Source organism: Salvelinus sp. IW2-2015, linkage group LG36 (genome assembly GCF_002910315.2).
Source record: "Salvelinus sp. IW2-2015 linkage group LG36, ASM291031v2, whole genome shotgun sequence".
NCBI lineage: Eukaryota > Metazoa > Chordata > Actinopteri > Salmoniformes > Salmonidae > Salvelinus > Salvelinus sp. IW2-2015.
In genome coordinates this window covers 19,953,374-19,966,319 of record NC_036875.1, presented here as the reverse complement: position 1 = coordinate 19,966,319, position 12,946 = coordinate 19,953,374, and the positions used below count along the sequence as shown (strand labels likewise).

The 12,946-nt window shown below is 45.1% G+C and overlaps 1 protein-coding gene across 6 annotated transcripts in view; it reads right to left on the bottom strand.

Annotated features, from left to right (window-relative positions):
- Nucleotides 1-12,946, bottom strand: part of LOC111959465 (guanine nucleotide exchange factor DBS) — a 59,719-nt gene that overhangs the window by 17,785 nt on the left and 28,988 nt on the right. For all 6 annotated transcript variants that reach the window (XM_070437722.1, XM_023981035.2, XM_023981041.3 and 3 more), the window contains exons 4-6: nt 6,807-6,897; nt 1,565-1,684; nt 1,339-1,455 (exon numbers count right to left, since the gene is read on the bottom strand). In XM_070437722.1, coding sequence (XP_070293823.1) covers nt 1,339-1,455; nt 1,565-1,684; nt 6,807-6,897 — 328 coding nt within the window. The remainder of the gene's footprint in view (nt 1-1,338; nt 1,456-1,564; nt 1,685-6,806; nt 6,898-12,946) is intronic.

The window sequence follows — 12,946 nt, the reverse complement described above, 5'->3', positions numbered from 1 at the left end:
GAAGCGTGGAATCCGATTGGTCAGACCAGCGTTGGATAGACCTGAGCACGGGCGTTTCCTGTTTTAGTTTCTGACTATAGGCTGGGAGCAACAAAATGGAGTCATGGTCAGATTTGCCAAAGGGAGGGCGGGGGAGGGCTTTGTATGCATTGTAGAAGTTAGAGTATCAYTGGTCCAGAATGCTACCAGCTCGTGTCACGCATTCAATATGCTGATAGAATTTAGGAAGCCTTGTTCTCAGATTAGCTTTTAAAAAATCTCCAGCTACAATAAATGCAGCCTCAGGATATATGGTTTCCAGTCTACACAGAGTCCAGTGAAGTTCTTTCAGGGCCGTCAAGGTATCAGCTTGGGGGGGATATACACGGGTGTGACTATAATCAAAGAGTATTCTCTTGGTAGATGATGCGGTCGGCATTTGATTGTAAGGAATTCTAGGTCAGGTGAACAAAAGTTTATTTGTTTATGTGTAACTCTGTGTTGTTGTTTTTGTCGCACTGCTTTGCTTTATCTTGGCCAGGTCGCAGTTGTAAATGAGAATTTGTTCTCAACTGGCCTACCTGGTTAAATAAAGTTGAATTTTTTTTTTCAAATAAAAGGACTTGAGTTCCTGTATGTTGTTATGATTACACCATGAGTCGTTAATCATAAGGCATACACCCCCGCCCTTCTTCTTACCAGAAAGATGATTTTAGCTGTCGGTGRGATGCGTGAAGAAACCGGGTGGCTGTACCGACTGACAACATATCCTGAGTGAGCCATGTTTCCGTGAAACAGAGAACGTTACAATCTCTGATGTCTCTCTGGAAGGCAACTCCTGCCCTAATCTCATCCTCCTTGTTGTCTAGAGATTGGACATTGGCGAGTAGTATGCTTGGAAGCGGCGGATGGTGTGCTCGCCTTCTAAGTCTGACCAGTAGGACGCTCCGTCGGCCTCTCCTGCGGCGACCACATTGTTTTGATCCCATGTCCAGGGTGGAGYTCCGAACACAGGATCCGCTTCGGGAAAGTCGTATTCCTGGTCGTAATGTTGGTAACTTGACGTCGCTTTTATACACAATAGTTCTTCCCGGCTGTATGTAATAACACTTGAGATTTTCTGGGCTAACAATGTGAGAAATAATACTACGAATTACTGCATAGTTTCCTAAGAACCTGAATCGAGGCGACCCTCTCTGTCAGCGCCATTGTTGCAGCACTTGTTGCAATGTGCAGTGTGTGTGTGTGTGTGTGTGTGTGTGTGTGTGTGTGTGTGTGTTGTGTGTGTGTGTGTGTGTGTGTGTGTGTGTGTGTGTGTGTGTGTTTGTGTGGTGTGTGTGTGTGTTTGTGTATACTCACGGTGCGGTGTGAGATCCACTTCTCGTGGCAGTACTCCTGGGTTCCTCCCAGCTCAGTAGTCAGTTGTGTCCGGTCTATGTAGGAGTGGAGCTCAGTCACAGAACTCAGCATAATCATCTACACAAGCAACAATTTAGGATAGAAAACGTAATGGTGAAGTAATGACAATAATACAATAGTCAGTCTATGAATGTGTGCGTGTCTGTAACCTGCTGTCTGTACGTACCGGCACCTTCATCTTGAACTCATCCTTGTTGAACTTGAACAAGATATCTGAGAGAGTCCTCTGGAATAAGGTGGTGGGCCTCAATACCAGAACTAACTGCAGGTTTCCTGGGAACGAACCCTACACACAGAGAGAGGGGAGGAAAGGTAGGGGAGAGGGGAGAGAGAGAAGGGTGGATGAACAGAGAACTGGGAGGACTTCTATAATACAGGAGTAGACAGCAACCACCATAGCTCTCAGTCTAGACAACCCACTAGCAAGAGACATCCTGTACACAACACACACACACACACACACACACACACACACACACACACACACACACACACACACACACACACACACACACACACACACACACACACACACACACACGTATCAGTGGAAGGCATAATAAGGACATTAAATACCTCAGGATACCTGCGTAATGTAGCACACGCACACACTTTAAGGGTAGGATAAAGCTGAGAGACAGGGACTATTAAAAAGCAGACCCCCAGACATTATAATCAGGAGCTAAATTAGCATACAGTGTACATCCCTGAAGCTTGCTAGTTCTGGTGAGGTAAGACTCAAACTGTACATATAAAGACACAGCAAGATCAATATTATGGCTTTAGCCGGCGGTGGAGACAAATTCCCATTACTGAATTGATGCGTAAGCTAATGTATTGCACACACAGGTTTGATTGATTGGAGAGAGACAGAACGCTGGCCTAAGCAGAAATGACAGATCTAAGACTCTGCCTCATTAACAAACAACCAGTAGGGAATACACAAACTTAATGGAATTAATGAATCAATAAACTGTTCCTCTCTGCAGCCCAACTAGAGAGAGCTCTTAATGACCTCTGACACTGCAGGACAGTCACTATGAAAGGGACTGGCCATTCACTAGCAACGTACTCTTCAAAACACAAACATCCGATGGAGACAAGCAAGGAAGAGGAAGAAATGAATGTAATGGAATTCAGTAGAAGTTGGTTTGAAAAAGGTGGTTGGGTGGATTTTGGAGACAGTATATATAAGGAACTAGTGTGACTCCCAGATGAGGGTTGTAACCGTTCGACCGTAACCTTCTGACTGGACTTGTGGTCATAGCCCACTGGTTCTGGTCGAAAACAGTACACACACACACACACACACACACACACACACACACACACGGCTGGTGAGTGAGAGTGTAGACAGTATGTCTCTTGGGAGTGAGTGAAACCACAGTAACCCTATAGGTTTTTAATTAGGGACCACACCATAAACAACTGCTGCTTTCTCCTCCAGTCTGAAAACCACCCATACATGGCAATGCACTACACTCATTAAAACACAGACACACACAGACAGACAAAGAATCACAGTATACACAAAGATGTACACACCCACACACACGCAAACAAAAACATTGGATACATATACCCACAACAAAGAGGTGAATGATATGATAGTTGAGGCTATACAATGACTAATGTGAGACAACAACCCCCCTTCACAGTCCAGGCTCCAACTCAGTACCTGTTAACACGCATTTGTGTTGTTTATCTTGATATGATTTATCATTAGGTCTGGGAGGCGTCTTCAATAGTTGTGATAGTACCGGCTCAACTCATGCCAGCATTCACTACTATTCATTACACGGCCTGTGTGTGTGTGCGGCATTTAGCAGCACGGTGAAACTATCCAGAACAGGCGGCTGTTCCGGCGGTGACTGAGTGCCTCCCATTACCAGGCTGTCAGGCTGTAATGCCCCCCCCCCCCCCCCCRTGTGGGATTAATAAAGCTTGATTCAATTTGAAATGAGGGAGGGAGCATTCCAGGTCCCAGTGGAGTCTGGGTGTTCATATTCATCTCTCTATATATCTTCCTCTGTCTAGGAAATCATCTCTCTCTCACACATTCTCTTCAGTTCAGTGAAACTCTATAATGCGGCTTTCGTGTCAATAACAGAGAACCCATAGACCTCTACTTATTTCCCCTCTGTGTGTGTGAGACAGRTGTGTGGACAGCTGTCCACATAACTGTGGTGCTGAAACCAAGAATGCAGTCATATGGGGTTAAACAGCACTTAGGATATAGGTATTGATTAAAATCAATACGAATCATGCAGGTCCGTATTGTAACTTACTTAATAAAGTTCTGAAGGATCTCATAAATGGTGTTGAACAAAGAAAAAGCCATTGGAAATCCTGTGCTATTAATGGACGAACCATAAGGTGCTCAAACCATGTATCAACTCAGCACAAATAAACAAACACACTTTGAAAGCTAATCACCAAAGCAGAGATAATATCCCTCACAGCTCACACACTGTATTCAGCTGCCAGCAAGCTGTCATCAAGCAGGAAACAGTGAGTTGTGACTGGAGAGGAAACAACAGGCTGTGTTTTCTAAGAGGAAGAGAAAGAGAGAAGAGACTCCCTCGATCATCTTTTCATTTTTTTATCCTCCTTTTACACATTCTCCTCATTCTGAAGCACAAAGCCCTAAGGGAGAGAGCAATGGAAAGGGGTGATATCCAGATCTGCTATATGCGCACGCGTTGATGTGGCTGCAAGGCGTGCGTTGGTATGATTCTGAACACTCATATCTGGCAACAATGACAAGAAGATGCCATGTGGGAAATCGTAGGTGGCTAGTTTCAGCTCATTGTATTTTGTTATTGATGTCTTGTTTTGTTTTGAGGTGTTTGACTGATGTCAAGTCTATGCTAATACGGCAAAAATTTGCTAGTTAGCTAACCAACAACTGTAACGATGTATTTGAGTGACAAGTGATCATTGTGCAAACGTGTTTGTTTTCAACGAACATTTGGAGACTAAATATAGTTTACCTGTTCTGAACAATCTCAGCCAACCCTGTCTGTATTGCCGCACATGTTGGTTTTGTTGCTAAACTACCAACACGTCGATCTTAGTTTGATCACTCTGTTGTCACAAAGAATTTTGCAAAATGCAAAATGTAGTGTATTCGTGGTTTAAAAAGGCTTCTAAAGTTGGTKATTTCCTCTTTAAAATGTCAGACTTGATTTATCGTAACAATCCCTACACAAATGTCCATTAAAGAGTGACCGCCCCTAAAAAGCAACTTCTCTTTTTGAAAACAGGCTGTTGCATCAATATAAGTCAGAAACATTTATTCTAATGTCAAAATTGACTACAAAGTTCAAATAGGATACTTTTGGTCAGAGTCAGTCTCACCCAAAACTGCGATTTACGAGATGACAGGAAAAAAAGGTATGTTACAGAATGAAGGGTACGAAGGGTTCCCGTAACAGAATGAAGGGTACCGTAACAGAATGAAGGGTACCGTAACAGAATGAAGGGTACCGTAACAGAATGAAGGGTTCCCGTAACAGGGGAATGAAGGGTTCCGTAACAGAATGAAAAGTATGAAGGGTTCCCGTAACAGAATGAAGGATTCCCGTAACAGAATGAAGGGTACCGTAACAGTATGAAGGGTACCGTAACAGAATGAAGGGTTCCCGTAACAGAATGAGGGTTCCGTAACAGAATGAAGGGTTCCCGTAACAGAATGAAGGTTCCCGTAACAGAATGAAAAGTATGAAGGGTTCCCGTAACAGAATGAAGGGTTCCCGTAACAGAATGAAGGGTACGTAACAGTATGAAGGGTACCGTAACAGAATGAAGGGTTCCCATAACAGAATGAAGGGTAACGTAACAGAATGAAGGGTTCCGTAACAGTATGAAGGGGTACGTAACAGAATGAAGGGTAACCGTAACAGAATGAAGGGTACCGTAACAGAATGAAGGGTACCGTAACAGAATGAAGGGTACCGTAACAGAATGAAAGGTACCGTAACAGAATGAAGGGTTCCCATAACAGAATGAAGGATACCGTAACAGTTTTCCTAGGTTGGGTTTATTTTAATCCTGCCCACATGCCCACACCTGGCAGCACCCAAGTAATGATCAATTCGGAGCGCAGCTGCACACGCCACGATTGTAATGCCCATGGTCAATTTGGTGTGACATTTGATTTCCCTATGGGGCTAGTTAGGGACCATCAGTAAATTAAACAATGTATATGGAACAATATTTTAAAAGGTCAATAGCTCCAAATTTCAATGACTTAAAAACCTCAAACCAACTATAAATTGTAGAAATTCATATACAAATATTGAAAGCATTTAATGAGACAACTAAAATATGTGCAACATGAAAATATTGTACCGTTTACATTTTGTTATTTATTGACGGTCCCTAACTATACCCAGAGATAGGCTATCCAAAGTCAAACCAACTTTGCCACACCGGCTGAAGCGAATTGCCTAAATAATTTGGCTAACTTTTACCACCTGTGAACACACACAGACACCCACATCAAACCACACCCCGATACCAACTCACATTTGAATTCAGTCATGGTCACTAGCATGAGACTAAATAACGAAAGGCTGTCGCTCTTTATTTACAATCCACATAATAATAATTCACATTTTTGTTGCTGCAGGAATTTTTTCCTGCTCTGAGAAACTGGTCAAATGAAGATAAACTATCTCTGTAAAGTGGCATAAATAAAATGAAGAGAGAGAGAAGGGATGAAGGAAGATGTGAACAAAGAGATAGTAGCTGAAACAAAGAGAGTGAAATGAGGAGAGAGAGTTTAGTGGGGCCGGAGAGAGATACAACAGCTACCTCATCACTACCACAGCATGGGAAACACACACAGACCTAATATTTCTTTCCATCTTTATCCATTAAAGTCAGTGTCAGTGTTTTTCCTATAGAGTGAGTTAATCTACACATTTTCTATACAGTATTTATCAAAACATGGTTTACAGTGAAGACACTCATTGTCATATCCTTCCAGCATGCTTTGTTGTAATGTGGGGAGAACACATCTCTCATCTCTCTTGTCCTCTTTGTTTTGGCTGTTTATTCTGCCCCCACGGCAGGGGAGTAACAGGGCTGAATCGGCTGCTGCCTGTGTGTGTGTATGTGTAGGTGGGGGGGTAATTCATATCTGCCCCCTAGGGCAGTTGTGATATCAATCCCTACTTTGTGGCACAGATGTGGAGCTCTGAAGAGGAGGGGTTGTTCTGACACCTCTTGTCTGCCAAACCCCCTCTGTCCTCGGGCTGACAGTGTAAGGATGAGGCCTCACAAAACTGGTGCTCCACTCAACACGTGATTAAAGAAATGTATTTCACACACACAGATGCATAGACACAAAAGACAGACTCCCCCGTATAGAGCCAGACACACACACGCGCTTGGTTACTTACTGCAATGCGGAGCAGGGTCCCCTTGACGGCAGCCCATCGGTCCTGCCGCCGGTCAATGACCAGGATAAAACCCACTCCTGCCGCAGACAGACTGGAAAAAAGAGATGGGATCCCGGTCAACACAACCACTAACACCTGACACCACTGCACACATGACCATAACAAGACCGCAGATGGAGACTGGAGAGAGGGGAACAAGGTTCAGTAGGACCACAGTGACTGGATATGACCAGAGAATAAATGAACAGGGAACCACAATGGTGAGAGAGGATAGAGATGAAAGTGTCACTAGTATGTCTATACTGGATGTCCCATGTGGCTCAGTTGGTAGAGCATAGCGCTTGCAATGCCAGGGTTGTGGGTTCAATTCCCACTGGGGTACAAGTACAAAAAGTCTGAAATGTATACACTCTACTGTAAGTATCTCTGGAAAAGAGCGTCTGCTAAATATTAAAATGTTAAATGTAAAAATGTATCTGTCAGGCCTGAGTAAAGACCTACCCTCAGCTTGGTGCACTTATGTACAGGCAAGGTAAAGATGCTTCAAAAACCCTGTCCTAGTCCACAGTGAGAGGGGGATGCGAGGTTGTTCAACTATACACACCTTCAAGATACTGGTCCAATCCGCACAGAGAAAGATAAAGAGTTGTAAGACCAGCCAACCGCCTCTCTCACTGTTACCCGCTGTAGTCTTATGAGAGGGGTTCAGGTAGAGGAATCAAAGTCAATCCCACATGTAGCCAGTCAGAAGAATCAACTATACACACCTTTTAGAGGTGACACAAATACTCACACCTCAGCAGCAAAACACACAAACACTGCCTGGTCACAGCAAACTGATGAACAGAATGTCTCCACTCCTCCTCACACGACAACAACTCTGCTATTCCAAATCCTCCAATAGAGAAAAAGGGATAAATAATTCCATATTGAAACTGAAAACAGTAGAGAAGATAGGAAAATAGATGCCTGAGAGTCAGATCTGCCTGTGTTTCTGTGTGTGTGGTGCTGTGTTGTGTTGGAGGGAGAGCAAGACAGTCACAGAAACCAGCCACCGCCACTGCACTGATCAACCAATGACGTGCCAGGAACTGCCGTGCCACTAGCCAATCCCAGCCTGGCTAAGGGGTGACAGACAGCCCCGGGGGCCAGTCAGCAGACCTGGGGATGTGAGGGAGGGGATGGGCTGATGGAGAGGAGGGGAGCTGCATTCTCTCCCTCCTTCCCACCTGCTCAAGCGTTCAAAAGAGCAGACCGGTTCTTTTTTAGCAGCAGAGAAGGAGGAGGGGAGAGAGAGGGATGGAGGAGGAGGGAAGGATGAAAAAGAAGGAGAGAGAAAAGGAAGAGAGATGGTCTAGTACTGGGACCTTTATGAGGACTGAACTGGTTTAGTGATTTATACTGAAAGACAGTATGAGAGGAAGAGAGGAGGGGGAGAGAGAGAGAGAGGAGGGAAAGTCAGGCATAGAGAGAGAGTATAGATTATGTGATAAACTAGGCTTGCTACTTAGTCTCAGAACAGAAAGAATCACATACACAAGTGTGGCCAAAAGTATGTGGACACCTGCTCGTCGAACATCTCATTCCAAAAATGATGGCCATTAATATGGAATTGGCCTCCCCTTTGCTGCTCTAACAGTCTCCACTCTTCTGTGAAGGCTTTCCACTAGATGTTGGAACATTGCTGAGGGGACTTGCTTCCATTCAGCCACAAGAGCATTAGTGAGGTCGGGCACTGATGTTGGGCAATTAGGCCTGGCTCGCAGTCGGTGTTCCAATTCCTCCCAAAGGTTTTCGATGGGGTTGAGGTCAGGGCTCTGTGCAGGCCAGTCAAGTTCTTCCACACCGTTCCCGACAAACCATTTATGTATGGACCTTGCTTTGTGCACGGGGGCATTGCCATGCTGAAACAGGAAAGGGCCTTCCCCAAACTGTTGCCACAAAGTTGGAAGCACAGAATCATCTAGAATGCCATTGTATGCTATAGCATTACGATTTCCCTTGACTGGAACTAAAGGGCCTAGCCTGAACCATGAAAAACAGCCCCAAACCATTATTCCTCCTCCACCAAACTTTACAGTTGGCACTATGCATTGGGGCAGGTAGCGTTCTCCTGGCATCCGCCAAACTTAGATTCGTCCATCGGACTGTCAGATGGTGCATTGCGATTCACCATCCCGAGTGGCACAGCGGTCTAAGGCACTGCATCTCAATGCAAGAGGCGTCACTACAGTCCCTGCCTTGAATCCAGGCTGTATCACATCCGGCCGTGATTGGGAATCCCATAGGGCGGTGCACAATTGGCCCAGAATCGTCCGGGTTTGGCCAGGGTAGGCCTTCATTGCAAAGAAGAATTTGTCCTTAACTAACTTGCCTAGTTAAATAAAAAATAAATATTAATAATTCCCAGAGAACGTGTTTCGGCTATTCCAGAGTCCAATGGCGGCGAGCTTTACACCACTCCAGCCAATGCTTGGCATTGTGCATGGTGATCTTAGGCTTGTGTGTGATTGCTCGGCCATGGAAACCCATTGCATGAAGCTCCTGATGACAGTTCTTGTGCTGACGTTGCTTCCAGAGGCAGTTTGGAACTTGGTAGTGACTGTTGGAACCGAGGACAGACAATTTTTACCTGACAACCACTTCTCGGCTGAGCCGTTGTTGCTTCTAGACCTTTCCACTTCACAATAACAGCACTTACAGTTGACCGGGGAAGCTCTAGCAGGGCAGAAATTTGACAAACATAACTTGTTGTAAAGGTGGCATCCTATGACGCTGCCACGTTGTAAGTCACTGAGCTCTTCAGTAAGCCCATTCTACTGACAATGTTTGTCGATGGAGATTGCATGGCGGTGTCCTCGATTTTATACACCTGTCAGCAWRGGGTGTGGCGGAAATAGCCGATCCACTAATTTGAAGGGGTGTTCACATTCACTATACAAAAGTATGTACAGTTTCAGGGTTCAGATAAAAAATTGCCAGAAAGTGTGATCTATACACAGAGGAATTGATTCACCACTTCTAGGATTTGATTGTTTCTGCCATACAAGCAGTTTCTGCAACACACACTCGCACAGCTGAATGGACATAGAAACATATTGAGCAATAATGAATGTAAAATTAGATTAATTTAAATATTCATGGTGGAGTTTATAATTGATTTGTGAAGGAGTSTAAATAATTTGATTTCTTGCGGCGGTTGTCTGATGCTGGTGGAACCCCTGCTAGCGTTGTTGTGGAATGGGATTGCTTAACACACAATTCTGCACAGGTGCGCACAAGCACACACACACACACACCCTACGCTCCCCCTCTATGCCATACTCCACCCCTTCTAACTGCCTGAAGCCAGGCAGGCTGTAAATCAAATTAAAAACAGATTAAAAAAAGCTCTTAAAAGAGCTCTTCAAGTTTCAGTCACTCTCAAATCCTCCTGTCAAGGTTCTACCTCAACCTGCAGCCACTCTGAACTAGACCCAGAGAGAATTGGAGAGAGCAAGAGCGAGAGAGAAACCTGGCCTGCCCAAGGACACAGGCTGCTAATTAATTTAGTGAGTGTTTGGCGATCCGCAGCGTAAACAGGCTTTTCCCACCGGAGGCGAAAAAGGGATTAGGATACGGATAAATTCCATGCCTCATCGGCAGACCAGGAACAGGAAAATTACCTCAAAATTGGGAATGCCTTCAAAAGGAATTTGAAACTGTGGAATTTTATGCACCCGCAGTCCCCCTCCAAAAACCTTAATTTTGAAATTATTTTCATGAATATATATATTTATCAAAATGTATTCTGGTTGAAATTGAAGTGGAACATATGGAATAGTTCTGTATTCAAGGTCAAGACACACACACACACACACACACACACACACACAAAATCGCCCTGAGGAATTCCTGGACATCTGTCCGTCTGCTCTGAGCAGCTTTAGCCTCAGGCCCTCTCTGTCAGCTCAACTTTGACTTTTTGTAAGGTTGTGATGTCAGCAGTGACCTCAAAGAGTCACAGGACGGAAGCCATGCAGGGGTTGCAACACAGCTCTTCTACACCAGTTTAGAATGTGATGTGAATATGTGGACCGGGTGTGTAAGTGGTTTCAACCCTGTATGCCACCATTAGGTGCAGGAGTAGGTGTAAGAGCTTCTCTGTTGGCTGGTGTATTCACACGCATGTACTGCAGCTCAGCTATCTGCATGCGTTATTCAAACTTAAACAGTCAGGACCACTGTAGTTTCTATTTTAGACCCACTACATGCCTCAACGGACAAGGATGGAGTGAGGAAGAGAAGAATGAGTGAGAAAATAGCTATACAAGGAAGGAAGGGGAGCTGGAGAAAGAGAGAGAATGGGGCAAAGGATGAGAGGAGAAAAGGAAGACGGGGAAAAAAAGAGGGAAAGGATGACAGAAATCCCTGTGAGGTGGATACTTAAATGTAATATTGAGAAGATGGGGGGGGGGGGGGGGGGGGGTCATTTATTCTCCCCCCTCCCCCATCACCAGTCTCTCAGTACACAAAGACATTCTGCAGTAATATGATTACAGGCTGGGGTTATTGCATTGGCCAGCTAATTAGGAGAGTGCATTGAGATCTCCACTCCTCCCTCTCTACTAAGAGATCACTACAGGGGACAGCCCAGACACATCCATTTACCCAACACTCTCACTGACACACTAAACACAAGACTAAGAAGACAGAAACCATGACCTTTTTTAACCAGTGTAGGTAGAGAATGCCCCTAACCACTGAGACAGGGTCAGATGTTTACAATACCTCCCAATGGTTGAGGTTAGGATTGGGGGAGGGTGGAGATCAGTGGTTAAAGGGTTCTACCTCAAGCAGCATGCAGTGCATATGAGCCTCTAGTGACACCTGCTGGCTATTTCTATACAGCAGTCAATAAGAGCTGAGGATAACACACTTGGTTTGCACTGAAAATATGTGGTATACCATGAGCTGAACCTACAAGATAAACAATGTTGTATGGCAAGGGTAGGAAACCCTGTTCCTGGAGTGCTGCAGGTACTGCAGGATTTTGTTCCAACTAGGCGCCAAACCTGACCAACTGAGCCAAGTGATCAGTTTAGGGATTGCCTAAATTCAACACAATTGGTCTTCCAGGTCAGTTAAAACATGAAGTGCCTGCAGCACTCCAGGAACAGGGTTTCCTACTCCCTGTTGTATGGTGAACAAGGAAGTTTATGGTACCAGAATCTTTTAACGTGTCTGTTTTCAGCATTCAACACCATAGTACCCTCAAAGCTCATCACTAAGCTAAGGATCCTGGGACTAAACACCTCCCTCTGCAACTGGATCCTGGACTTCTTGACGGGCCGCCCCCAGGTGGTGAGGGTAGGTAGCAACACATCTGCCACGCTGATCCTCAACACTGGAGCTCCACAGGGGTGCGTGCTCAGTCCCCTCCTGTACTCCCTGTTCCCCCACGACTGCATGGCCAGGCACGACTCCAACGCCATCATTAAGTTTGCAGACGACACAACAGTGGTAGGCCTAATCACAGAAAACAACGAAACAGCCTATAGGGAGGAGGTCAGAGACCTGGCCGTGTGGTGCCAGAATAACAACCTATCCCTCAACGTAGCCAAGACTAAGGAGATGATTGTGGACTACATGAAAAGGWGGACCGAGCACACCCCCATTCTCATCAACGGGGCTGTATTGGAGCAGGTTGAGAGCTTCAAGTTCCTCGGTGTACACATCAACAACAAACTAGAATGGTCCAAACACACCAAGGCAGTCGTGAAGAGGGCACGACAAAGCATATTCCCCCCCAGGAAACTAAAAAGATTTGGCATGGGTCCTGAGATCCTCAAAAGTTTCTACTACCGCATGGCAAGCGGTACCGGAGTGCCAAGTCTAGGACAAAAAGGCTTCTCAACAGTTTTTACCCCCAAGCCATAAGACTCCTGAACAGGTAATCAAATGGCTACCCAGACTATTTGCATTGTTGCCCCCCTCCACCCCAAACCTCTTTCTACGCTACGATGTTACCAAATTCTACATTCATCTGATTTCTCCTAAATTCCTCCTAGCATGTTCAATATTCATCTGCCTCTCCTTAGTTTCCTTCCTGTAAAATAGACTGATCTGACTGGTTACCATGGGAATAATACATGTAGGGA